Genomic DNA, 26,954 nt, shown 5'->3' on the forward strand with positions numbered 1-26,954 from the left:
ACATACAAAGATTTCTGGGCTTTGCCAATTTTTACAGGCGGTTTATTGAACACTTTTCTGAAATTGTAACCCCCATCACCAAGCTCTTGAGAAAGGATACTTCTTTTGTATGGTCCCCAGAGGCAGAACAATCTTTTTTGGTATTGAAGAAAGCCTTTACTGAGGCCCGATACTTCGACATCCCGATCAGCAAAGTCCCTTTGTGGTAGAGGTTGATGCCTCTCAAGCGGCAGTAGGAGGAGTATTATCTCAAGCCAACCCTGAAACAGGGGAATTACATCCTGTAGCTTATTACTCCCATAAGCTCACACCTGCAGAAATCAACTATGCTATCGGTGAAAGAGAGTTGCTTGCAATAAAGAAGGTGCTAGAAGAATGGAGGCAATATCTGATGGGTTCCAGGTATACAGTCACCATCATAACAGACCATCGCAATTTACAATACCTGAAAACCACAAAAGCATTGTCCATGAGACAGTTGCGGTGGACTCAGTTTTTTGGTGGCTATGATTTCGAAATCCATTTTAGAGCAGGAAGGAAGAACGGGAAAGCCGATGCCTTATCCCGTTTGGGGTTTGATAGTCCACCGATAGATGAACATCCCCCCTCCATTATAGAGGCTAAGAAAATCATAGGTGGTACAGTCACAGAGGAACAGTTCCTGAGTGAAGTAGCTAGCGCTCAGCAAAAACCAGAGGTGGACGCCTTTCTCAAGACTCAGATCACTCAGACTCGACGTGGGTTACATTATGTGCACAATGGGCTATACTTACCTGACGTTTCTCAGAGACAGACTGTAATGAACTGGTGTCATACACAAGGCATAGCTGTTCATCCTGGATATAAGAGGACGGTAGAGTTGGTGAAGCGCTATTGTTGGTGGCCATCCCTTAATCAGGACGTACAAGGATTTGTTAAAACATGCGCTATTTGTGCACAAGGCAAAGCCTCTCACACCAAACCAGTAGGCCTTTTATGTCCTATTCCCTCGCCTCCAAGCCCTTGGCATACGGTGTCTATGGATTTCATCGTTGAATTGCCACGCACTAAGAAGGGTAACAACACTGTACTGGTAGTAGTGGATTTATTCACCAAATCTGCCCATTTCATACCATTGACGGGTCTCCCTACAGCAAGCATTCTGGCACAAGTCTTTTTACAGAACATCATTAGACTTCATGGCATTCCTTCTGTGCTTATCACGGACAGAGGAATGCAATTTGTATCCAAGTTCTGGAGACAATTGTGTACATTATTGCAGATTGAGGTTCGGTTGTCTTCAAGTCATCATCCTCAGACGGATGGACAAACCGAACGAGTCAATCAGAGCTTGGAACAATTTATGAGATGCCAGTCTCTTCAGTCAAATCAGGAGTGGGATGAAATGATTTGGTTAGCCGAGCTATCGTACAATAACAGCCATCACTTTTCCACCTTGTTTACACCCTTCTATGGATCCCATGGTTTTCATCCCAGAGTCTTGCCCATTCCTCTGTCAGTAGCTTGTAACACTCCCTCCGTCACCTCTTTGGTACTGAAAATCCAGACAACACATACTGCTATACAAGACAATTTAGACAGAGCTAAGGCCACATATAAGAAAGACGCAGATACCCATAGACAACCAGGGCCTATGTACCAAGCAGGAGACAAAGTGTGGCTTTCCACGAGATATTTGGCCTTGAGAGGTTCTTGTAAATTCAGACCTAAATTTGTGGGACCCTTTCATGTAACCAAGGTCATAAATCCTGTAGCGTTACAACTAGACCTGCCTCCAACAATGAAGATACACCCAGTCTTCCACATATCCCTCCTCAAACCCGTTGCACCAGATACACGCATCCAAACACGTCCGAGTCCGGTGATAGTAGACGCAGAAGAGGAATATGAAGTGGAAAGAGTTATCGATTCCAGACGTAGTAGAGGCAGACTACAATACCTGATTCATTGGAAAGGGTATGGTATCGAGGAACGTAGCTGGGAACCTGCAAGTCAGATACATGCACCCAGGTTGTTACGCCTATTCCATCGCAGACATCCAAATAAACCCAAACCGATTGGCGGTGGAGTAGGGGGGGGTGTACTGTCGTGCCTGTAAACGAACGCCTGGTTGGCAAATGTCAGCCCCTGCTGGTTGGCAAGTCTACAGCGCAGGCGCGAAGAGACACGCATGCGCAGAGAGTACCGACGCGTCATTTAACCACCCCCCTTCCCTGCAGTAAACGCTTCGCGTTCCGTTCCGGTGTCCTTTGCTGGTTCCTGTGTTGCGGATCCGGGTCACGGTGGTGGCGAGCTGCGGGATCCGTCGGGTCTTCGCCGGGCGTCGGTACTTCACTTAAGGTACTATCGGCCCTTGCTGTTATCTGATTGTGCGCGCATTGGCATTTTGGTTATTTTCGGAAGCGTGTCATGTTGTTACACGCGTTCCGGTTTTCTTTAAGAGTCCTGAAGGTATCCCTGACTTCTAGGGATGAGTTGTTTTGATTATTGTTTGATTTTCGTTAGATCTCCATACAGATAGTGGGGACATTTAGACTGCGTGTCTTTACTTTGTTTTTGGTAAAGTCGGGACTAGTTGAGTATTGATGCTAGTCCCGGTTTTGATACTAAGTCACCGGGAACTGGAGGAGTATTGATTCCAGTTCCAGGTTATTCGAGGCTCATTGTTTATATACACAGGTACGCAGGAGCAGGTATTTGCTCATTATTCCTGCATACGTTTTGAGACAGGCTTCCTCACTTTGTTGTGTGGTCTACAGGAGACAGAGTTGCGATTCCTGGATACCATTCCCTCCACATTATACAAGTACACGGATTAGCACTTGCACCCCAATTCTGTAGGTATCTGTTCGCTCTATTATTGCACTTCCCAATTACACTTAGAATTGCTGCACTAACCTGTGTTCCTTACATTCCCCTAGGAAGCTGATATTCAGACGTTCTGTGATTCCAGGAATTACTCCTTCAGGTGTAAAGAAGACATCTACATATTCTTTTGTCCCCCACTTTCCTTGTTTTGTCTCCCTGTGTTCCCCTGACGGGCATCACTACTCCGGTGCAGTGTTATATTCTGGCGGATGGTGAACCGGTTAGGGGATATAGGGAAAGAGCATCACCTACCTGGTACTTCTGGGGCAACCTTCGTGTCAAGCATAACACCAGCATGGTGTCAACACCAAAAAATACACCACGGTTATCCCAAAAATTACGAGGGAAATCAAACAACATCTGACCTGTAAAACGGAATTCTGTATATACATCTTGGAATGTGATTGTGGGCTAAAATATGTAGGGAGTTCAAAACTACCTATCCACAAACGTATCCTGAAGCACGTGCGTGCGATAACTAACAAAGATCAAAGTTATCCAGTTGCCAGGCACTTTGAGGCCTTCCACAATAGCAAACCTCAGTGTTTAAAATACTATGCTATTGAGTCAATCCCTGCCACAAAAAGAGGGGGAGATAGGGAGGCCCATATGCGTAAAACTGAAACAAACTACATCCTGGAATTTGATGCCAAATGGCCCGGGGGATTAAATACCACGGAGGACCTCCATACATATTTATGAGATGTTATCAGCAACATATGTAAGGTCCTCCATAGGCATTTGTGTAATTAACAACAAAACACAGCAACAAAATACCCATTTTACAATAAGGAGGAATTTAGGGATATCCAATTGCTAGATTTGCACATATTTTGTACTCATATTAATTTGTCTTTTAAAACCATTTTAGTTTTTGGACAGAGTGCAAGTATTAATCAATTGAAATTAACGATCAATTATCTCTGGCGGACTGTAGATATCAGGGTAGTTTTATCCAGGTGTCTTTTTTAGCTGGTTTTAATTGTGTCACCGACTTCCTCCTTTTATAACTATGAAATTGTAATGTGGTAGAGTATTTTAGTTGATGATGTTTGTATCTACTAGAGTGTTTTAGATCTTTGCAGTTATCAAGTAAAAAACTGCTAATTAACATGTAGTACTGTATAAATTAACATAAATATGTCCCTTATATGAACTTTTTATTTATGAATTATCCTCCAAGATGTTTCTAACAACTATGCGCTATAATGAATTTCACTTTTAACCTAATTGAAAGGAGACATGTAAAATATTTATACAACAATTTCACTAAATGATGTAAGCATGAGTCACTTTATCTAATTTGCACCTTTGCATGAGTTCACTTTAAAGGATTTACAGTGGGGGATCCCACTATAAAATTAAGTGAAATGTTTATGAAACAGGCACTATGGGCAGCAATAAGTGCCACAGATAATCTGTGGAGGACTAAGGTGTTAGAAAATGATAAACACTCATGAACAGCAACGGGAAATTTCACTATCTATATGATTTAGTGACCCCCAAATACACCAGTGGAATTGTATTGAGGTTAAAATATTTTGTAATTTCTCATATGGTTAATTGTAAATAAGTATGATGAAAATGTTATTTGAGAATTTGTTTCATTTATTATGGTTTGAGCACGATAGGGTGAGCACGGATTATAATTAAAGAGTTTTACAAATGGATAAATAGAGTTGAAAATAGGTTCAGAAACTCTAAAGCATTCATGCAGTTAATTTTTCAAAAACTTTATTTGTTGAAGGAATGTAGTTTTTTCTGAATATGGTACAAATTATTTGCATAATGAGAGTGGTTCAAAAATGTGTATATGTAAACGTATTTAAACGGTTATAAATGCTCCATTACTTTCACTGTATTTAAAAGGATAGTATTTTTTCTATGTCCATTTGTATATGTGAGCACTTGCACTTTAAAAGGAGGTTGAATTTATGGCATCGTCATGTGACCAAGGCCGCAGGGACGGCCGAAACGCGTCATGACTAGCTGTTGGGGTTAATAAACACTGCAGAAAACTACAAGAAGTGGTCCTTGCCTTGTTTTTTCGCTTAGGAACGGTGAAAGTCTGCGAGGTATTGCAGATATATATATATATATATATATATATATATATATATATATATATATATATATATATATATATATAGAGAGAGAGAGAGAGAGAGAGAGAGAGAGAGAGAGAGAGAGAGAAAGAGCGAGAGAGAGAGAGAGAGAGCGAGATCGAGAGTGAGAGAGAGAAAGAGAGAGAGAGAGGGGGGAGGACAGGAAGACACATGCACTTTCATCTTGTTGACCTATTGGCTTTGCCAATATTTTTTGTCAATGCTATGCAGCATCTGCAAAAAGCTAAATGTTGTTTGCTGATACCATAAGGCATCAGCCACAAAAGAGAAAGGTGTGATGACACGCTGCTTTGGCTGGCCACGTCATTTTGTAGAAGGGCATGCGTGGTGACATGTCCATGTGCATGGGGCCTATGGAATGATGCAGGTATACTTTTTTAATGTGTGAATGCCACTTAGATTAGTAAATGAAAAAAATATGACAGTTAACTGGTGCCAAGGTGCCTTTGGGATAGCCGAGTGAGCCAGCACCAAACAGCAGTTGCCGGGCCCTTCATAAAAAGAATTTTAAAAAATCAACTGACTTAGAGGGGGTTAGAGCAATGGAGAAGCTGTTAGGGGGAAGCTATGTGAGGCGTGGGTAGGGGGTGAGGAAGCAACAGAGCTGCATTAAATTATTGGCTTTTAGAGAGGACAGGCACACATGCCATCTACCACCCTCCCCAAAAAGTCAAATGAAATGAAAGATTTGTTTTGAGGACTGTGAGGAGTAGTGGAGCAACGGAAGAATGGATGGAGGCGGTAAAGGGAAATCAATGGGGGTGGGTGTTTGAAGGAAGGTAAGCAGCACAGATAGAGAGAGTGAGAGAGAAAGAGAGAGAGAGAGAGAGAGGGGGCAGGAAAACACATTCACTTTCATGGAGTGCTTAATTAAACACAAAAAAGAAGTCACCTTAAAGTGAACAGTGGAAATAACAAGTCATCCTATCATATGGCTGAGATACCCGCCACCCCCTCTCAACACAATCCCCAAATGAGGGAAACCGGAAACGGTTCTTGAAGTTTTTGGAAGTGGGAGGGAGTGACCCTCCCGGCCGTATTTATTAAAACAAAAAATTAGAACATTTAAAATTAATGTACAATTTCATACCACACTGCGATGTTTGGCTAACCTTAACAGATTCTCTAATACAGAGGTTCTCCTAGCCGATCTAACATCCTACAAAAACATTTACTTGAAATATTGAAATTGTACATCCTAACGTTTAAGGGCCAACGGCAAGGTCGTAACTGGTGTCAAGATCCCTAACCAGACATACCCCCCCCACTTGGGAGGGGCGACATCACTGAGGCGTACTCACGTGCAACTACTACAATTTCCCTTGTCTTGACGGGGGCACTTATCAACTCGACGCCAGTTAAAGGTCGTTCGAAAACTCGTGTGAGGTATCTAGAAGGTATCGTAGACCTCCCCCCAACCCCACACAACTTACCGCATCTGCCGTCGCAGATGTCACCGGCCCCGGGAAATTCCCCAGGAGGGGGCTGTAACCCCTCCTACACAGGAAGGGGCCTTGACCGCCTTTCCTCTTCTTCCGGCGACCCATCCTTAGAAGGGACCGCCTCCCCGTTGAGGGGCCAAAGGCCACCTCCCCCGAGCGCTCCCATCCGTGTTGGGTGACGCCCACTCATAGGGATCTTCCAATTAGTGCTCACCGATCATGACCTTACCGCCTACCGCCTGACCGAAATAAATACGACAAGTGCTAACTAAACGAAACTACATTGGCCACTATGACCGAAAACCTGTGTCCAAATGGACCTCAAATCCGACATTCTTTAATCACCAACTCGTAACATTATACCAATCTTTATTACACATTCCATATCAATATCACACCCAAAAACAACCTGAAAAAAAAAAAAAATAGAATAACTGATCAACTTTATTAAAACAACTAGCTGTCCTCAGGGGCTGGTGGGTGGGTCAAAATTGGCTCTTCGTTCCGTCTCGAGCTCACGTGCAGCGGGGAGGTGCAGCTTCAGAGCACAGGAACAAGAGGATGTCTTCTGGTCTTGCGTCTCTTTTTATCCATCTTCAGGGCGGGCGTAAACCCGCCCCTGCCTGCCCCGAGGGCGTGGCCGGCGGCGTCCGTGTCTAGGCCAGCCCACTCAAGGGCGGGAAAAAGCGCGCCCCGGCTACGCCGCTTCGGGCATACCAGCCGAGACGCGCCTCCCGCCCAAAAATGTCTTCCCGGGGGGATCGAGGCACTCTGCCATACGTTCGGGGGGACCGAGTGGTCGCCCCTTTCCATATGGCTGAGATACCCGCCACCCCCTCTCAACACAATCCCCAAATGAGGGAAACCGGAAACGGTTCTTGAAGTTTTTGGAAGTGGGAGGGAGTGACCCTCCCGGCCGTATTTATTAAAACAAAAAATTAGAACATTTAAAATTAATGTACAATTTCATACCACACTGCGATGTTTGGCTAACCTTAACAGATTCTCTAATACAGAGGTTCTCCTAGCCGATCTAACATCCTACAAAAACATTTACTTGAAATATTGAAATTGTACATCCTAACGTTTAAGGGCCAACGGCAAGGTCGTAACTGGTGTCAAGATCCCTAACCAGACATACCCCCCCCACTTGGGAGGGGCGACATCACTGAGGCGTACTCACGTGCAACTACTACAATTTCCCTTGTCTTGACGGGGGCACTTATCAACTCGACGCCAGTTAAAGGTCGTTCGAAAACTCGTGTGAGGTATCTAGAAGGTATCGTAGACCTCCCCCCAACCCCACACAACTTACCTCATCTGCCGTCGCAGATGTCACCGGCCCCGGGAAATTCCCCAGGAGGGGGCTGTAACCCCTCCTACACAGGAAGGGGCCTTGACCGCCTTTCCTCTTCTTCCGGCGACCCATCCTTAGAAGGGACCGCCTCCCCGTTGAGGGGCCAAAGGCCACCTCCCCCGAGCGCTCCCATCCGTGTTGGGTGACGCCCACTCATAGGGATCTTCCAATTAGTGCTCACCGATCATGACCTTACCGCCACAGGCCGGATAGTTGACCGGCTATCCGGACCCCCCACAAAAAACTCCTACCTAAAGGTCATGTTTCAAAGATTTCAACCATGCTAAAAAATCTCCTAAGAACAACTCATTCCCCTCCCAAGACAAATGCACACCATCCCCCGAATACATCCTGTCATCAGTAATACAGCTATGAGAAATAGAATGCAATGTCCTGGAACGGAACAACCTACTCACTTTATTGTTAAGCTTTCTAACAGAGTGATTCAAAGCAGGTATAGAGACAGCCCCCCGCCACACCTTTCGTGGAATCAAATGGGACCAAGCAATCGTGCACCCCGGAACTCTCCTCGCCAACCAACTTACAGTGGAAAGCAGTGCCTCCAGGAGTAGTCGTCTACCGATGGTGACCAAATCATTGCCCCCGATATGCACTATAACTATAGCCGGCGGTGACCTTGTCCGCCCTAACAAACCCTCAAAAAATGTTTGAAACTGGTCAATACAGAGACCGCCCCTTCCGTAGAAGGACATCCTGTACCCGTATTCCCCAGCTACGTGAATCATGTCACCTGCTTTGAATACGTCTGCGGCACGCCTCACGTATGAGTGGCCCACGACCCACACCTCCTTTTTCACAGCCGGTGATGTCAGACCGCTGGCCCGGTGTAAGGTCGACTGCATAGTCCGCCCCGCCTCGTAGGCTTGCGTAACTGAAACCAAACAAAAACAAGAAGCGTGAGTACAGAGTACATAATTACAGCTTCACAACATGTGCAACCGCACATATCTTTTATAACAATTGGAGGACCAACGCCCCACTCGTTTCACTTGCTCAACATTAAGACCCCTGGCCGTAGCTTCAGTAGCAGCCCCTATCCGAAAGGAATGGGTCCCAAATTCGCCCGGGTTCAAGCCCGCAGCGGCAACAGACATCGCAAGCACCCGCTGAAACTGAAATTTCGTCAGTGGGGTGGCGTCCGTGTGTCTTAATAAAGTCCCCTCCCATGATGCCACCCTTCGTGCTAGGTAATCCTCTAAACACTTTACCGGACATATGGAGGACCCAGGAATCCTGCGTATGATGACGCAGTCACCCATCCCATCCTGGTCAGTCTTCGACCTTACAAAGGAGATAGTCATTGTTTCTCCCCTGATCTGGACGTGTTCCCGGCACAAACCCCCCGCCACATCTAGTTTGTTCCTTGCCACTAGTTCGCTTACCCGCATTGCTCCGTGAAATGCTAACGTAAACGCGGCTCGGAACAGCACTGCCTCAAACTGAGATGAACATGTGGCAGGAAGTGTAGCCAACAACTGGGACAACCTATCCAAACCTATCGGGCGCCTTTCATCTACTCTGCGACCCTCCAGGCGTTGCCACCCACGCAGCGCTTTCTGTACAACGAAGGACACTGTTGGGTCTTGGATAGCGTGTGCTCTGGCAACAAAGGAAATGGCGGCACGATGCCTCTGGGCCGTAGCCACCGATTTCCCGGCCTTACGTAAGGACATCAGGAAATTCACCACCCATTCCTCATGACCCCAAAGTCGCTCTCTATCACTCCCCAAAAAGGCTAAATAGGCCCGAAACGCCCCTTCATATGCCTTCCTCGTCCTTGGTGCTAGACTCTCTCCCACGAGGTGACGAAGTTCGGGGCACCGAGAGACCAGAGAGCCTCGGTAAAGGGTGCCGGCTCCGGGTCCGCTGAGGGAAGGAAACCAGCAAAAGCCTGCATTTGAAAACGAGACAGTGCATCAGCTGCCTGATTCATCACCCCTGGCACGTGTTTTGCTCTGAATAGCACGTTCAATTGCATACATAGTAAAACAATTTCTTTAAGTAGTCTTAAGATCAGTTTACAACGTGCTGCCTGACTATTGATGCACTCGACCACAGTCATATTGTCCGACCAAAATATGACCGAGTGATTTTTGAACCCATCGGGCCATGTTCTCAAGGCCACCAAGATGGGAAACAGCTCGAGGAAAGCAATATTACTTGTTAGACCCTTCTCATGCCACCAAGTCGGCCATCTTTGTGCTGACCATTTTGTGCCGAAAATGGCGCCAAAACCTATGCTTCCCGCCGAATCTGTCCACAGCCCCAGCTCCTCAGAAGACACGGCTGGTTTATTCCAGACGATTCTACCATTGAAATCCGCCAAGAATGCTAACCAAATACGCATGTCCTGGCGGATCTCGGCCGATAGTCTCGTGCGATGATGGCCTTCTTTAAGGCCGACCATCGCTTGGGCAATTGAACGGGAAAAGGGGCGGGCCATTGGTATCACCCTCAGTGCAAAATTCAACTGTCCCACCACTTGCTGTAATTGTTGCAGCGTAACTTTTGAAGCATTTATACACAGTTGCAGTGCAGCCCTGAACTTCAACACTTTCTCGGCTGGCAAACGGAAACACCCCTCAATGGAGTCCAACTCGATCCCCAGAAACTCGAGGCAAGTCGTAGGACCCACTGTTTTACCCGGCGCCAATGGCACGCCTAACTGTTTCATCAACACACAAAATTCGGCCAAGGCCCGGCCACATTCAAGACCCCCAGCTGCCCCAAGAAATAAGAAATCATCAAGGTAGTGCATTACATCTTGGAAACCCGTTTTCTTTGTGAAAACCCATTGTAGAAAACAACTGAATTTCTCGAAATAGGCACAGGATATAGAACACCCCATTGGCATACACCTATCCATGTAATAACAACCCTGAAACATGAAACCTAGGAGACGCTGGTCGTCTGGGTGTACCGGGAGCAATCGGAACGCTGACTCGATATCTGACTTCGCCATCAGCGCCCCGGGCCCCAGGCGATTAAAAATGGCTACGGCCTCATCGAAGGATGCGTACCGCACCGAACACACTTCTGGATCGATTGCCTCATTTACGGAAAGACCTCGTGGAGCTGATAAGTTATGAATTAGTCGGAACTCTCCAGGGTCTTTCTTGGGTACTACCCCCAAGGGAGAACAAACAAAATTCTGAACTGGGGGTACACTAAACGGGCCAGCGACCCGACCTCGAGTCACCTCTTTTCGGATCTTTTCCTGTACTACGGTTGTATGTTGCAGGACGGAAAGTTGGTTTGTACACTTTTCCACACCCTGAAAGTCCCCTACCGGGATGCGGAAACCATACGAAAAACCGTTTCGCAGCACCCCAGCAGAAGTACGATCCGGGTAATCACTGAGCCAAGGGATCATTGCCAGGGTATCAATGGGAGTGGGTAAAGGCGCCCCTCGGACTATATTAGACCTGTTTGGCACCTCCTCTCCCCCCGTTATCACCCGTTCTGGCTCTGCACGAGACCTCAGGATGGGACGACCCACAACCACTACATTCATGTTTGAATTTACACGATCCCTGCGGTCTCGTACATTTCCCTCTGTTGTAATTAAAACAGAAACCCTTTCTTCCGGTATTGCCGGTAGGTTTCGAGTGATCGTCGGACCCCGAACCTGATCGAAAGGGCGTCCCCGCATATTGTCGAGAGGATTCACCCACATTACTTCCTACCAACGGCATTTTTAACATTCCTGACTCCTTCATTTTATCCCAGGTCAAGGCATCATAACAATCCCAGGTTAAACTTTTATTATGCTCCTTTTCCTTTCTGAACATATTATCGTAACAAAACCAATGGTTCCCCTGGTGCGATGTCGAGTACCCCATGATTCGTGATTGGTATATTGGGAACTCGGAAAGCAACTCAGGCCTACGTTCGCCCAGGATTGATGTAAAAATTCCCCAGGCATTGCCCCAATTGGCGATATTCTCATTCACTTTAAAGGCGGCCATCTTTGCGCGCCAAACACTCGGGTGCATTAGGTCCTTCTGACTCTTTACATGCTCAACCTCATAATGATCAACAAGTAACGAAAAAATGTTCACATACTCCCCCGCCCAAATCTTCTCCTTAATTGCCAAAGGAACATGTTGCCCCAACTTTTCTCTCCGAGAGGGTGCTGACTCATCCCTCGCGATCGGCAATGGCCGCTTACCTGCACCTGACGCTGCCTCTGTGGTCGCAACCGTCCCTGGTGTCTTGTCCCCTACTGCAGCCGGTACGGGCACCTTGGCTGCTTCCCGCTTCTCACGCAATTGCTTAATCAGCTCCTGCGCTTCGACAGCCGTGGCGCCCTCGTTACCTTTTCCCAACCACGCTGCCAATTGTGCTGCCAACTCGGGCGACATATCATCCTCGGACACGGGGGTGATCGGATTCCCTTCCCCTGGCACGGGAATTGGAGCCTCGAGCGGAGCACTGGGACCGGGAATCTCTTCTCCCGCTGCCCCCCTCCTGGGCCTCTTATTTTTCCCTCCCGGGGCTGCTCCCGCCAAAGGACGTTTTGGACCCCTTTCTTCATTCATGTCCACCCGCTTCCTTAGCTCGGACATCTCCTTCATGAGAACACGCAGCATCTGGTCGGTATTCATACGCTTTCCAACCTTCTTCGGCATTCTCCAACAAAGTAACTGAAAAAAAAAACAAGAACGATTAAAACGCTCAAAATTGGCTCTTCGTTCCGTCTCGAGCTCACGTGCAGCGGGGAGGTGCAGCTTCAGAGCACAGGAACAAGAGGATGTCTTCTGGTCTTGCGTCTCTTTTTATCCATCTTCAGGGCGGGCGTAAACCCGCCCCTGCCTGCCCCGAGGGCGTGGCCGGCGGCGTCCGTGTCTAGGCCAGCCCACTCAAGGGCGGGAAAAAGCGCGCCCCGGCTACGCCGCTTCGGGCATACCAGCCGAGACGCGCCTCCCGCCCAAAAATGTCTTCCCGGGGGGATCGAGGCACTCTGCCATACGTTCGGGGGGACCGAGTGGTCGCCCCTTTCCAAAAGTATGGTAAAGAGGATATGCTCCAGGGGACAGGCATGCAAGAAGAGGAGGGGAAGCTATTAAAATAAGAAGAAATTAATGAGATTGTCAATAATGCTAACCAACGGTAAGCAATAGCTGTTCTCTAAACCCTCTGTACATTTTTGGTATGGGCCACAAGAGGCTTTCACCTACAGATAATGAAAAGCTAAAAGTATTAAAAAGTTGGTGCTTCACCAAAGGTCGGTACTATTTTGCAGCCCAATAAACTGTAACTTTGAACGCATTACTGTCCAAACTCTGACAATCATCTAATTTGAACTGTATTAGCAGTCCTCTTAAGCAATGGCTATTTCTAACACAGCTGGCTTCCACTGTCTTAAGATTGCTATAGAACAGAGACATGCGTACGTGTTTTGAATAACTCACTAACTCAGTCATAACCTTAACTCCATTGTACCTCAGCAATATTTCACATTCCAGAAACAAAATAAGAGATAAATGTTTACCTAGTGACACTCTAGCTGGAACAGCTCTTCTGTCAATCCAGAAGGAAACCCATGAAAGCATAACCATGAGGATAGCCGGGAAGTAGGATTGCAACACAAAGAAGAAGATATGCCTTCTGAGGATGAAATTGATGAAGAGCCTGTTGTACCAACCTGTATGAAATACACAAGAGGAGAAACATGTCATATATTAATCTTAAGGCTATAGGGCATATTCCTCGTGTTTCTGATATAAGCTCTTAGCAAATATTATCTTCTGTAAATAATTTCCAAGCAGAGCTTCGGTGCCATGTGCCTTTTGCACCAGAATGAACAAAATTGCATTTTATATTATTTGTCCTGTGAAACTAGAAAACGTTGTGCCCTCTTCCGATTCTGGGAAGATTACTAAACGTTGTGCCCTCTTCCGATTCTGGGAAGATTACTACATATGTGCATCACTGTAACATATGTCATCGAGGTAAAGATAGATAATGTAATGCTTGAAGTACCAGTATGAGGGCACATTGTAATGGTTGCACTTTGCTGTTCTACGCTCTTGCCAAATCTTGGGATGTAGCAATTTTATGCATTAGAAAATATAATGACAAAGTATGAGAAACAAACGTTGCGCTCTATAATCTGACAGAAACCTTTGATTGTGTTTTCTACAGAGGCTAATTTTAAGCATAGCCTCCTTTCCCGCCTACTTTCTAATGCCTCACAACTTTGAAAACAGTACATCTTATATGATACTTTTTAAATATCAGTTCTATATAATAGAAGGGGGTTCCCCAAATGGGATTTTTGATTCTTGGCAGGAAAATAGGGGGAAATTAGACAACAAAATAGAAAACAACAACCCTGCCCAAGTAGATATCAAGGGTCCCAATAGGGATCCACAAGTTAGTAGGTGGGGTGACTTCAGAGACACATCGGAGCCAAAGACTTTACTGATATTTTACGAACATAATTCTTTTATTGGTATTTTTTATATACTTTTTTTTACACATTAATAAGTGTTTATAGAGCATATTTCATATATATACATTTTACATTTTCATACGTGATAACACTCAAAAACAGCAAGTGACTGTATAGACAATTTAAAAACTTTCCTAGGCTGAAGTCACCCACCTACTAACTTGTGGATCCCTATTGGGACCCTTGATATCTACTTGGCTAGGGTTGTTGTTTTCTATTAAATATCAGTTCTAATCTTAATAAGTCATAAAAAAGAACACTTCCCACAGTGTTTGTTACCAAATATATATTCAAGTACAGGCAGTGAGAGAGGAGTTAGGAGTAGAGGTATTGATGTTAAGAGTTTTCTTTACAGGTTTAGGGTTAAGAGTTGGGTTATAGGGCTAAGGGCTTCAGGTATAAAGGTTTAGATGCAAGGGGTTAGGATTAGGAGTTAAGGGGTTAAGGATTAGGAGGATCTGAGAATTAGGGGTATGGGAGTTAAGAGTATGGATTTTTGAGTTAAGTTTATAGGATTTAAAGTATATGTTTAAAGATTTGAAGAGTTGGTTAGAGATGAAGGTTTAACGGTGTGAAGTTAGAGGTTAGGGTTTAAGGGTTTAGTGTCAGCGTTTTCCGGTCTAAGGGTTGGGGAATAGTATTAAGGGTTTGGGGTAACAGGTTAAAGATGGCGTTTATTTGTATAGGGGTTAAGAGTTATAGTGAATAGGCTGAGGGTATGGAGTTATGGTTTGGGTTTGTTAGCCCTGACAAGTGATTACATATTTCTTTCCTCTTCTGACCTTGACCGCCTTTCAAAATGTGTCCACACATTTCCCCAATCTTCCATGCTTGCATCGGCCTCTATCGTCAAATACAGACTTTGCACAAAAAATGCTCTGCCATCTCAGACCTGCACATTCACATTCCATTCATGTTTTGCATCAGAGCAACCAACTGTGAATGCTTCAACCTGACAAATGCACAGTTTTCATACTGTTGCAATGTGTGATAATTCAATGAAATGGAAAAAATACCCCAGATAGTCAAGTCATTTGATTTCAATTCAGTTTAGTTTGGCTTAAATATTTTCACAATAAAACAATCAATACACAAAGGCACACCTAAGCAATAAACACACTTGTTATAACCAGAGAATTCATCTCTAGCATTACCAAAACATTCAATCAACTAAGAGTAGCAGTTTATTACCGAGCTGATTGACCAGCCCATGGGTTAACAAGTCAAGAATGTTGTAGTGCTAGAGACACTCTTACGGTTTGACACCATGTGATGACCTATGACTACCATGATTTAATTGTCTTTTAATGTTTTATGTTACCCTAGCCTGAATGTACGTCCTGCATATGCCATGTTTCCCATGAAGATTTCTTCTGTGTAATCTTGCAGTTTTAACAAAGTGGGAGCTGTCCCAGAGTACAACAGCAATGCCATTAACAGAACATGTGGTATGTACATTCAAAAGCATGAGAGAGAGAGAGGTATGGAATGTACTGTTTGGTCCCAAAGTGCAGTGTTATGAGCAGTGGTGTACAAATGTGCATTGTGTTGTTCATTGAGAGATGAAGTATTTGATGCAATAGGCAGTGGTGCACAAATGTGCATTGTGTTGTATATTGAGAGATGTAGTATGTGATGCTATAGGCAGTGGTGCACAAATGTGCACCACTTCTCAGTGGAGAAGTATGGCTCAATGGTTAGTGCGGCAGACCTTGATGCAGAGCGCTGGCCAGGGACCAGGGTTCGATTCCCGCCTCGGCGGGATCGGGCTTAAATTCCTCTGACCGGATATTCTCGCCTCAGTGCCGAATCTAAGCATGGGCCCCACGCTGCAACTCTGGGCAATAGCTTGCTTAGTCTCCACAACGGCCCCCGATACACAAGGGATGCCTGGTTTCACCATGGGCTGCCCAGGAGTGGACACCTCACAAGGATAAGCCAGGAGGGGTTCCCTTGTGGTAGGAGTACAAGCGCCGGGATGCTTACGGGTTACTGTTCGCGCTATACAAATACAACACATTTACATTTACATTATATTGTACATTGATAGATGAAGTATGTGATGCTATATACAGTGATGCACAAATGTGCATTGTGTTGTACATTGGGAAGTTTTATGAGGTTCTTACTATTGGCTTTGACATACCCTCATCTTATCTTAAATCCTGATTCTGTCTTGCTTGAGCTTTTTGCATAAAGAGGCAGGCCCCCAGAGTGCTCAATTTGTTTGGGGTATTCATGTACAAAGTTGCTTTGTTTTTGGAGAGGAGATTGTTGAATATACCCTCTGAGGCTTTTATAAGCTTTGCTGGGATAATGTGTGGGAAGTGTGCTTGGTGCCTTTCAGAGCAGAGATTGTTGTTGCCAGAGAAATTTGTGGAATGTACAGCTCTGTCTCAGGGTCAAAATACAGGGGCCTGCCAGCTTCTGTCTTCACCTTGACACAGACCACTACAGTTAGCTCAGTTTTTTGTTACAGAAGAAAGGGGGCTAGGTTTCTAGAACCTTTGCCTTAGGTTGAGTAAAAGGTATTAAAGGCGGTGCATCTCAGCAGCCAGTGGGAGCTCATTTGTGGGGCAGACGTGTCATCACAAAATAGAATCTGGGATGATTTGAGTCCCTGCTGAAAGTCACTGCCTAGTTGTCACAGAGCTCTGCCAGCTTGAGTTGGCAAAGATGTCTAGTGAACGACAGTGAGGTGTGATTTCTTTGAGTATTGACCTTGTGATGTGTGTGAGTGACTTTGTATGCACATCCAAGTCTAGTGATTATGTGTTGGTGCCTGTGTGTACAGTCAAGTGTAATGAACTTAGGTATTTAGTGTATATATATCTTTCTGATTTCTTGCAGTGGGTCCAGTATAGCTTGCTGGTATTCTTGTCTTATTTCATAGTGTGATTCATGCAATTAACAGTTGCATTTGTCAAGTGTGGTGTTATTATATATATATGGTTTTGTATGAGTGAAATGTCCAGCTAACAATAACTCCCCGGAAACCTATGTTTTTCAGTGATATATATATATATATATATATATATACATATATATATATATTACCTACTGGCGGTCGCCAGTAGGTAGTTATAGTTAGGATTTTTTTCAATGTTAAATCTCAAAATTCTATTTGGAATAACTTTGGCACCGGTTGACGAATCTGCCTGAAAATTTCCTGAAAATGGCCTCGTCGAGCTCCGGTTCTTCCTTGAAAGTTTGGGGCGGATATGTCAAGCGGGGGCCGAGATAAAAGGGGGGTCCCAAAACGCGTTTTCCCCATGTTACTTTCCATAGGGCGGTCGATTTCACTTTTAGCTCGAACGGCTGAATGGATTTCCATCAAACTTGGCAAAATTGTAGGGACTGGTAGCCCGATGTGCCTTTGCTATGTCTCAAGATATGTGCTCCAGTGGATTTTGAGTAATTTAGGTTCAGAAAAATATATATATCTGTAGGCGCTCTCCGGTGCGCGCACCCGAGTGCGCTCCTGGCGCGACACGCGACTTGTGCGCAGAAAGCTGATTGGCTCTTGGGTGTCTGTAAACATTCTAAACAGTCTGGAGCGGCCGCCATCTTGTGTCTCGGTAAAATCGACACACAAGGGGTTTGAAAAAAAAAGGGGCAAATGACCATAAGGGGGAAGAGTAGACCCTCTCTGACCCCCTAGGTTTGATGTGGGGGCTAAAATAGGGTCCTGCGGGGCATTAAATTATTATTATTTTTTTTTCGTTTTGCGCGGGGTAAGCGCATGGTACGCGCACCGGAAAGCGAAGCACGGGGAAAATCTAGGACCATATTTATGAAGGCCTTGCGCTGCCAGTTTTGCGCCGCCTGTGCGTCAATTTTTGTGACGCACCAGCGGTGTAAAAAAATGCGCATTGTTACGCTATATTTAAAAAGTGACGCATCTATCTAGATGCGTCACTTTTTAAATATAGTGCAACGAGGCACATTTTTTTACACTGCTGGTGCGATGCGTCACTTTTCTGTGCACACTCCTTATGACATTCCAGATGTGTCATATTTAATGTATGACGAATCATGTTGCAAGGAGTTACAGATACGTCAGTATTTCTGACATATCTGTAAACATAAAAGTGACGCGAGGCAGGCGCAAGATTTTGACGCAACAGCATCCTAAAAGTGACGCAGAGAAATCTCATAGATTTCAGTACGTCGTTATTACCAAGCTTTTTGCGGGGGAATGTCCCCTCTGCATACATTATACCTGACGCAGATATAATGTGGCGCAGAGTTTTAAAAAGTGACCCATGTACCTAGATGCGTCACTTTTTAAAAATAGCGTCAGGTATAATGCATGCAGAGGGGGTGTTCCCCCGCAAAAAGCTTGGTAATAACGACGCAGTGAAATCTTTGAGATTTCACTGCGTCACTTTTAGGATGCTGTTGCGTCAAAATCTTGCGCCTGCTTTACAGCAGACCTTTCACATGGTGCTTTTTCCATGTGAAAGGACACATTACTGGAGTTGCGTCACTTTTGTGACGCACTCCAGCAATGCGTTACTTGGAATGTCATAAGGAGTGCGCACAGAAAAGTGACGCATCGCACCAGTGGTGTAAAAAAATGCGCCTCGTTGCGCTATATTTAAAAAGTGACGCATCTAGGTAGATGGGTCACTTTTTAAAATCAAGCGCCACATTATATCTGCGTCAGGTATAATGCATGAAGAGGGGGTGTTCCCCGCAAAAAGCTTTGTAATAGCGACGCAGTGAAGTCTTTGAGATTTCACTGCATCACTTTTAGGATGCTGTTGCGTCAAAATCTTGCGCCTGCTTCACAGCAGACCTTTCACATGGTGCTTTTTCCATGTGAAAGGAACATTACTGGAGTTGCGTCACTTTTGTGATGCACTCCAGCAATGCGCTACTTTTGTGTTTACAGATACGTCAGAAATACTGACATATCTGTAACTCCTTGCGAATTGATTAGTCATATATTAAATATGACATATCTGGAATGTCATAAGGAGTGCGTCCAGAAAAGTGATGCATCGCTGTTTTCACGTAGCGAAGCGTCACTTTTCAGAAATGAGGCCTCCAGTTTATTCACTGTGTCACCTCTACGACCCTTTCTTGCGTCAATACGTCCCTTTTGCATACATTACACCTGACGTAGGAATAATGTGGCACAGGGGTTTACAAAGTGATGTATTTACCAAGAAACGCCACTTTGTAAATATGAATAAATAAGGTGTATTTTTTATTGGAATGTTGTGTCACAAAAAGTGATGCTTTGGTGGCGTTAAAGTGACGCATGGCTTCATAAATGAAGCCTTCTACCTTCAACTCCAGCAATGCATCTTTTCTTAAAAGGACACATTACTGGAGTTGCGTCACTTTTGTGACGCACTCCAGCAATGCGTTACTTTAGTGTTTACAGATACGTCAGAAATACTGACATATCTGTAACTCCTTGCGACATGATTCCTCATACATCAAATATGACATATCTGGAATGTCATAAGGAGTGCGCACAGAAAAGTGACGCATTGTACCAGTGGTGTAAAAAAATGCGCCTCGTTGCGCTATATTTAAAAAGTGACGCATCTAGGTAGATGGGTCACTTTTTAAAATCCTGCGCCACATTATATCTGCGTCAGGTATAATGCATGCAGAGGGGGAGTTCCCCCGCAAAAAGCTTTGTAATAGCGACGCAGTGAAATCTTTGAGATTTCAGTGCGTCACTTTTAGGATGCTGTTGCGTCAAAATCTTGCGCCTGCTTCACAGCAGACCTTTCACATGGTGCTTTTTCCATGTGAAAGGACACATTACTGGAGTTGCGTCACTTTTGTGACGCACTCCAGCAATGCGTTACTTTTGTGTTTACAGATACGTCAGAAATACTGACATATCTGTAACTCCTTGCGAATTGATTAGTCATATATTAAATATGACATATCTGGAATGTCATAAGGAGTGCGCACAGAAAAGTGACGCATCGCTGTTTTCACGTAGCGATGCGTCACTTTTCAGAAATGAGGCCTCCAGTTTATTCACTGTGTCACCTCTACGACCTTTTCTTGCGTCAATACGTCCCTTTTGCATACATTACACCTGACGTAGGAATAATGTGGCACAGGGGTTTACAAAGTGATGTATTTACCAAGAAACGCCACTTTGTAAATATGAATAAATAAGGTGCATTTTTTATTGGAATGTTGTGTCACAAAAAGTGATGCTTTGGTGGCGTTAAAGTGACACATGGCTTCATAAATGAAGCCTTCTACCTTCAACTCCAGCAATGCATCTTTTCTTATCCTTCAACACTCCTGTTCTTTTTCAACATTTTCATTGAATATCAACATTCCCCATATTCACTCTTCTTCTCATAACTTTCTTTTCTAACACTCACCTTCTTTCATTCCTCCTACTTCACTTCTTTTTTCCTCTCATACCTTTCTGTTCTTTCTTACTCATTCTCCTTTGAATTATCAATGCACTATATTTCACTTATTCTTCATTTTTTTAAGAATATAGCTCTTTGATGAGAATTGGAGGTAGTTCTGAAAAGAACTTTTGGTTTTCTTCTTTTAACTGAACAGGAACAAAAACAGGGAATGGAAACTGCTCAACAGGAGCAAAAAGAAAACAAAAAAATTAGGGGTGGGAAGGGCAGCGATGGTTCTCCAATGCTCGAACCATGAGCTGGACACTTTGCTCCCCATAGGTGAGGAGTTGATTGCAGTATCTGCATCTGAGGACACCATGGTTAAAAGCAGGTTGTATGTTTGGCACCTGCTCCTGCGATTGCTCTCTCCCAGAAGAAGTTGCTCCTCCGGTTGATGTAGAGGCCCCATCTCTGGGAACCTCTTGTGTCAGAGCCCTGACACTTTCCCGGGCAAAATTCTGGGGGTGCCTCCTCTCCACATCTCGGATCATCGTAAAGTTCCCAAAAGAGTACTTTTTTTTGGGGTCACCCCGTGACAGGACCTGTTTGCAGATCCTGCACTCCACTTTTGGTGCATTCACCTTCTTCTGGTCAGCTGGAATCTTAAAAAATTTCCATATGAAATGTTCCTTCACCTTTGGGGTAGGAGGCTCTTCATTGATGAACTCAGGTTCATCCTCACTGCTGGATTCTCTGGCAGCCATGGTAAATCACAAAAGATCCAGGTACAAAAAACAGGTCTTTCAGTCACAAAAGTGAAAGAAGAAGTGAAGGAAATGGGTGGGGATTTCATTCATTGTAAAAAAAACTGTTAGCAACCAATGAAAAGTGTTATTTTAGGGTCACATGACCCGACGCGTTTACGCTGCGCGCTCCGGAGCACTTCCGGGTGCGTTTACGCAGCGCGATCGTAGGCGCTTCCGGGGCGCAAACGTGGCGCGATCTGGGGCGCTTCTGGGTGCTTTTACGCGGCGCGAACGTAGGCGCTTCCGAGGGCACTTACGTTGCGCGCCGAAGTGACGTCATCAAACTTTTACAGAAATGCATAATCATTTCCCCTATAAAAAAAAACTGATTTTATTTGTATGGTACGAAATGTTTTGCATTATTATTAACTTTTCATTCATATTTTTTTTCACGAACGACAGTAGCGCTCTGGGTGCGCTTTCACGAGAGCTCACCGGAAAGCTTACCGGAGAGCTTAGCTGAAAGCTTCCCTGAGCGCGCACCCAGAGCACAAAAAAAAAAAATATATAAAATAAAATGAATACTTACAAAAAAACAGCAAATTGTAAAAAAAAAAATGGTTAGAAACTCGATATAGAAAGGAATTAGCATTTAAAAAACCTATGAAATTCACTGAAAAAACCATAGGTTTCACACCAGTTATAGTTAGGAATTAGCATTTAAAAAACCTATTAAATTCACTGAAAAAACCATAGGTTTCACACCAGTTATAGTTAGCTGGAAATGTTACTGATATAAAACCATTGAAATTCCCACGTTATAGTTAGTCGGACTCACTATAACTTGCGCGTGCAATGCACTGCTGATGACATCACATATTACATCACTCATGACATGGTCAGTGACATCACTCATGACATCACTGATGACACCATCCAGTGAATGTGTGTCTTTCTGAAAAATAAATATATTTTATATATGTATATGTTAAGGTCGATGGAAGAATAAATGTTTAAATAAGTGTCTAAATGGATGTTTTTTTAAAAAACTTGATTGGTTATCTGGCTTATTAAGTGTATCTTAGTGAATACATATATTAGCGAGTAATGTTTAAATATTTAAATATATGTATTAGTGTTTTACTTTGTGTATAAGTGGCTGCTTGGGTTGGTGAGTAGCTACATGTGTGTGTATATGGGTTATTAGATGTTTTTTAGTATCAGTATGAGTGTCTGTATCGTTTGGTGGGGCTGTTACTTAGCACATAGATGCATCAATGACTGACTCACTGTTTGTATGTGTTTTGAAGACAGCATATGTGCAGGACTGTATGGGTGGATGATTGTGTATATGTGTGTGTTAGAGAGTGAATGCCTCTCTCACTAGTGTCTTTATGAGTAACTACATATGTTTTAATCTTGTATATATGAGCATTGATGTATATAAGTAAGTATATGTGAGAGTGAGAGATTGAAAGAGTTCCTGTTTAAATAAGTATGTGTTTCTATAAGTGATTGTTTAAGAAAGTAAGTATGTGTAAGTTTCCTTAGAAGTAATGTGCTAATGTGTGTATAGTTGTATATGCAAATAAATGGATGTTTATTAGTTTATTTGCATGTGTGAGCATATGTATGAGTACGTTTTTGATGACTGTCGGTGTGTAACAGAATGAATAGGGGTATCACTATATATGATGAGTGAGTATATGTATGAGTGAATACATAAAACTGTTGGTGAATGTGTGAATTTGTATATAGATGGTGAAATTACTGAATTGGTTGTTGTAACTGGTATGGGTATATGCACTTTTTTGAAAATGTTAGTTTCTATTTTTCAATATGTGTTTCAAAGGTTACTTTACAGTGAGAGGAGGTCTGTCACTGTGTCACAAGGATGGTGTCATCAGTGATGTCATGAGTGATGTCACTGACCATGTCATGAGTGATGTAATATGTGATGTCATCAGCAGTGCATTGCACGCGCAAGTTATAGTGAGTCCGACTAACTATAACGTGGGAATTTCAATGGTTTTATATCAGTAACATTTCCAGCTAACTATAACTGGTGTGAAACCTATGGTTTTTTCAGTGAATATATATATATATATATCAACTCAGAAAACCTTCGCTTTTTCGCGGCAGTAAGACACAAACACAACTCTTTCCAGGTAGCCTTTTAATTTTGCAGATTAAAGGCGATCTTCACTCTACGCGTTTCGGGTAATAACCCTTGTTCACGAGTGTTTGTGTAACTATGGTGACAGTAGGTATATTTAGTTAGGACCTAGTTTCCATAGGAAATCTGTAACATTCTATTGGGAATAACTTTGGCGCCGGTGGACGAATCTCCGCGAATTTCTCAAAGAAGATGGCCCGCTCCGCTTCTTCCCTGAAAGTCTCGGGTAGATTCGTCAAGCGGGGCCGAGAAAAAAGGGGGGTCCCAAAACGTGTTTTTCCCATGTTAATTTCCATAGGAGCTTTAGACACCGCTACAGCCCGAACCGCTGAATGGAATTACACCAAAGTTGGCAAAATGGTAGAGTCTGATTCATAGATCAAGCTTTTGCTTAAATGGTGTAAATCCCTCCAGTAGTTCCTGAGAAAATCAAAAGAGAAAAAATATATATCTATAAGCGCGCACCGTGCATGCACCGTGCACGAGCTGCATGCTGATTGGCTGCCACTGTCTGTCAACACTCCAAAACAGAAATTGATGGCAGCCATCTTGTGCCTCTGTAGACTGAGGCACAAGAAAGCAGAAAAACAAACGTGTAGAACTCAAAAAGAGGGCAGGGTAGAAGCACCCTGACCCCCTAGTCCTGCTCAGGGGGTCCCACAGGAACCCCCAAGGCAAAACATTTTATTCATTTTTTAAATCGCGGACTGCGCGCACCGTACGCGCACCGTACGCGCACCCCGTGATTTAAAAAAAATGTCATTTGAGATGTCATCAGTGATGTCACTGACCATGTCATGAATGATGTAATATGTGACATCATCAGCAGTGGATTGCGGGTGCGCAAAATATAGTTAGTACAACTAACTATATAGGAGCAATTTCAATGGTTTTGTATGAGTGAAATGTCCAGCTAAATATAACACTCCTAAAACTCATATTTTTGTGAGTGAATTTCAAAGGTTTTTTAAATGATAATTTCTAACAATATAAGGCCTGAAACCTATGGTTTTTTCACTGACTATATATATATATTACCTACTAGCGTTCGCCAGTAGGTAGTTATAGTTAGGACCTAGTTTTCATAGGAAATCCGCAACATTCTATTGGGAATAACTTTAGCGCTGGTAGTTGAATCTTCGCGAATTTCTCAAAGAAGATGGCTCGTTCTACTCCTCTCCTTCCCTGAAAGGCTCAGGAAGATTCGTCAAGCGGGGGCCGAGAAAAAAGGGGGGTCCCAAAACGTGTTTTCCCGATGTTAATTTCCATAGGACGATTAGACACGGCTACAGCCCGAACCGCTGAACGGAATTACACCACATTTTGCAAAATGGTAGAGTCTGATTCGCAGATCGCCCTTTTGTTTAAATGGTGTAAATCCCTCCAGTAGTTGTTGAGAAAATCTAATTTGAAAAAATGTATATATCTATAAGCGCGCACCGTACGCGCACGGGTCCGCGTCCCGTCCGCGCACCGTACGCGTACGTGCGCGGACCTTTGCATGTGCGAGCTGCATGCTGATTGGCTGCCAATGTCTGTCAACACTCCAAAACAGAAATTGTTGGCAGCCATCTTGTGCCTCGATAGACTGAGGCACAGGAAAGTAGAAAAACAAACGTGTAGAACTCAAAAAGGGGGCAGGGTAGAAGCACCCTGAACCCCAAGGCCTGCTCAGGGGGTCCCACAAGGACCACCAAGGCCCCCACATTTTTTTATTTTATTTTTTTAAATGGCGGGGTACGCGCACCGTGCGCGTACCTCGCTTAGGTACGCGTATGGTGCGCGCACACCAAGTTTTTTTGGGGCCTTGGTGGTCCTTGTGGGACCCCCTGAGCATGCCTAGGGGTCAGGGTGCTTCTACCCTGCCCCCGTTGCGTGTTTTCCACATTTGTTTCACTGCTTTCTTGTGCCTTGGTTCTTCTGCGGCACAAGATGGCTGCCAACACTTCCTGGTTTGGAGTGTTGACAGACAGTGGTAGCCAATCAGCATGCTTTCCCGAGAAAGCAGCATGCTCATTGGCTGTCAACACTTCTAACCAGGAAGTGTTGGCATCCATCTTGTGCTAGGTAGACCGAGGCACAAGAAAGCAGAAAAACAAACATGTAGGAAAAAAAGGGGGCAGTGTAGACACACCATGAACCCCTAGGCCTGTCCAGGTGGCCCTACCAGGACAAAAAAGGCTCGATTAAAAAAAAAAAACGGTCTGTTTTTCAAAAAATTACCCCCCAGGGGATCAAATCGCGAGGGCATAGTGATAAAGAAGTGTGGGGGGTCCCCAATCGCCCCCACACTGCCCCTGGGAACGCTGCCCCCCGGGGCAAAGCAATGCAGCCTACTGGTGCATACTGGAGGTTCCAGGTGGGCTAGTTGGGCCACAGGGACCCCCAGTATGCAAGGGGAATTAATTCCTCCTCTGCAAACACGCCTGGGGGTTGCGTTGCAAAGAGGTGTAAAAAAGGTGTGGCCTCGTTACACCTTTCTGCAACGCAGCCCCCTGGCGCACACTGGAGGTTCCAGGTGGGCTAGAGTGCCCCCAGGGACAACTAGTATGTAAGGGGAATTAGTTTCCCCTCTGCAAATGCGCCTGGGGGCTGCATTGCTGAGAGGTGTAAAAAAGGGTGTGGCCTCATTATACCTTTCTGCAATGCAGCCCCCTGGCGCATACTGGAGGTTCCAGGTGGGCTAGTTGGCCCCCAGGGACCCCCAGTATGCCAGGGGAATTAGTTCCCCCTCTGCAAACACGCCAGGGGGCTCCATTGCAGAGAGATGTACAAACATTTTTTTTTATTTATATTAAAAATATGTAATGTAATTAAAAAATAATATACCTAAAAATAAATAATTTATAATAATGTAGTAAATCAGTATAAAAAATATAACAATTATTACATTTGAAAATTATCATTTAAAAAACTTTTGAAATTCACTGAAAAAACCATAGGTTTCAGGCACGTTATAGTTAGGAATTAGCATTTAAAAAACCTTTGAAATTCACTTAAAAAACCATAGGTTTCAGCCACGTTATAGTTAGGAATTAGCATTTAAAAAACCTTGCAAATTCACTGAAATAACCATAGGATTCACACACGTTATAGTTAGGAATTAGCATTTTAAAAACCATTGAAATTCAGTGAAAAAACCATACGTTTCACACCAGTTATAGTTAGCTGGTCATTTTCCTCATACTAAACCTATGAAATTCCCCTGTTATAGTTAGTTCAGCTAACTATAACTTGCGCGCCCGCAATGCACTGCAGATGACATCACATATTACATCACTCATGACATGGTCAGTGACATCACTCATGACATCACTGATGACATCTCAAATGACATAATAACCACACAAAACAGCGTCGCTGCACATTGTAGAAGGGGCTACTGGGCAGGACGTTCCCTCCAGAACAGTTGTGTTC

The 26,954-nt window shown here is 44.2% G+C and overlaps 1 protein-coding gene across 1 annotated transcript in view; it reads right to left on the reverse strand.

Annotated features, from left to right (window-relative positions):
* The window catches only part of GABRR3 (gamma-aminobutyric acid type A receptor subunit rho3), a 600,200-nt gene that overhangs the window by 107,780 nt on the left and 465,466 nt on the right, over nt 1–26,954 (reverse strand). The window contains exon 7 of the mRNA XM_086936148.1: nt 13,309–13,461. Coding sequence (XP_086792274.1) covers nt 13,309–13,461 — 153 coding nt within the window. The remainder of the gene's footprint in view (nt 1–13,308; nt 13,462–26,954) is intronic.

This window comes from Lissotriton vulgaris, chromosome 8 (genome assembly GCF_964263255.1).
Source record: "Lissotriton vulgaris chromosome 8, aLisVul1.2, whole genome shotgun sequence".
Classification (NCBI taxonomy): Eukaryota; Metazoa; Chordata; class Amphibia; order Caudata; family Salamandridae; genus Lissotriton; species Lissotriton vulgaris.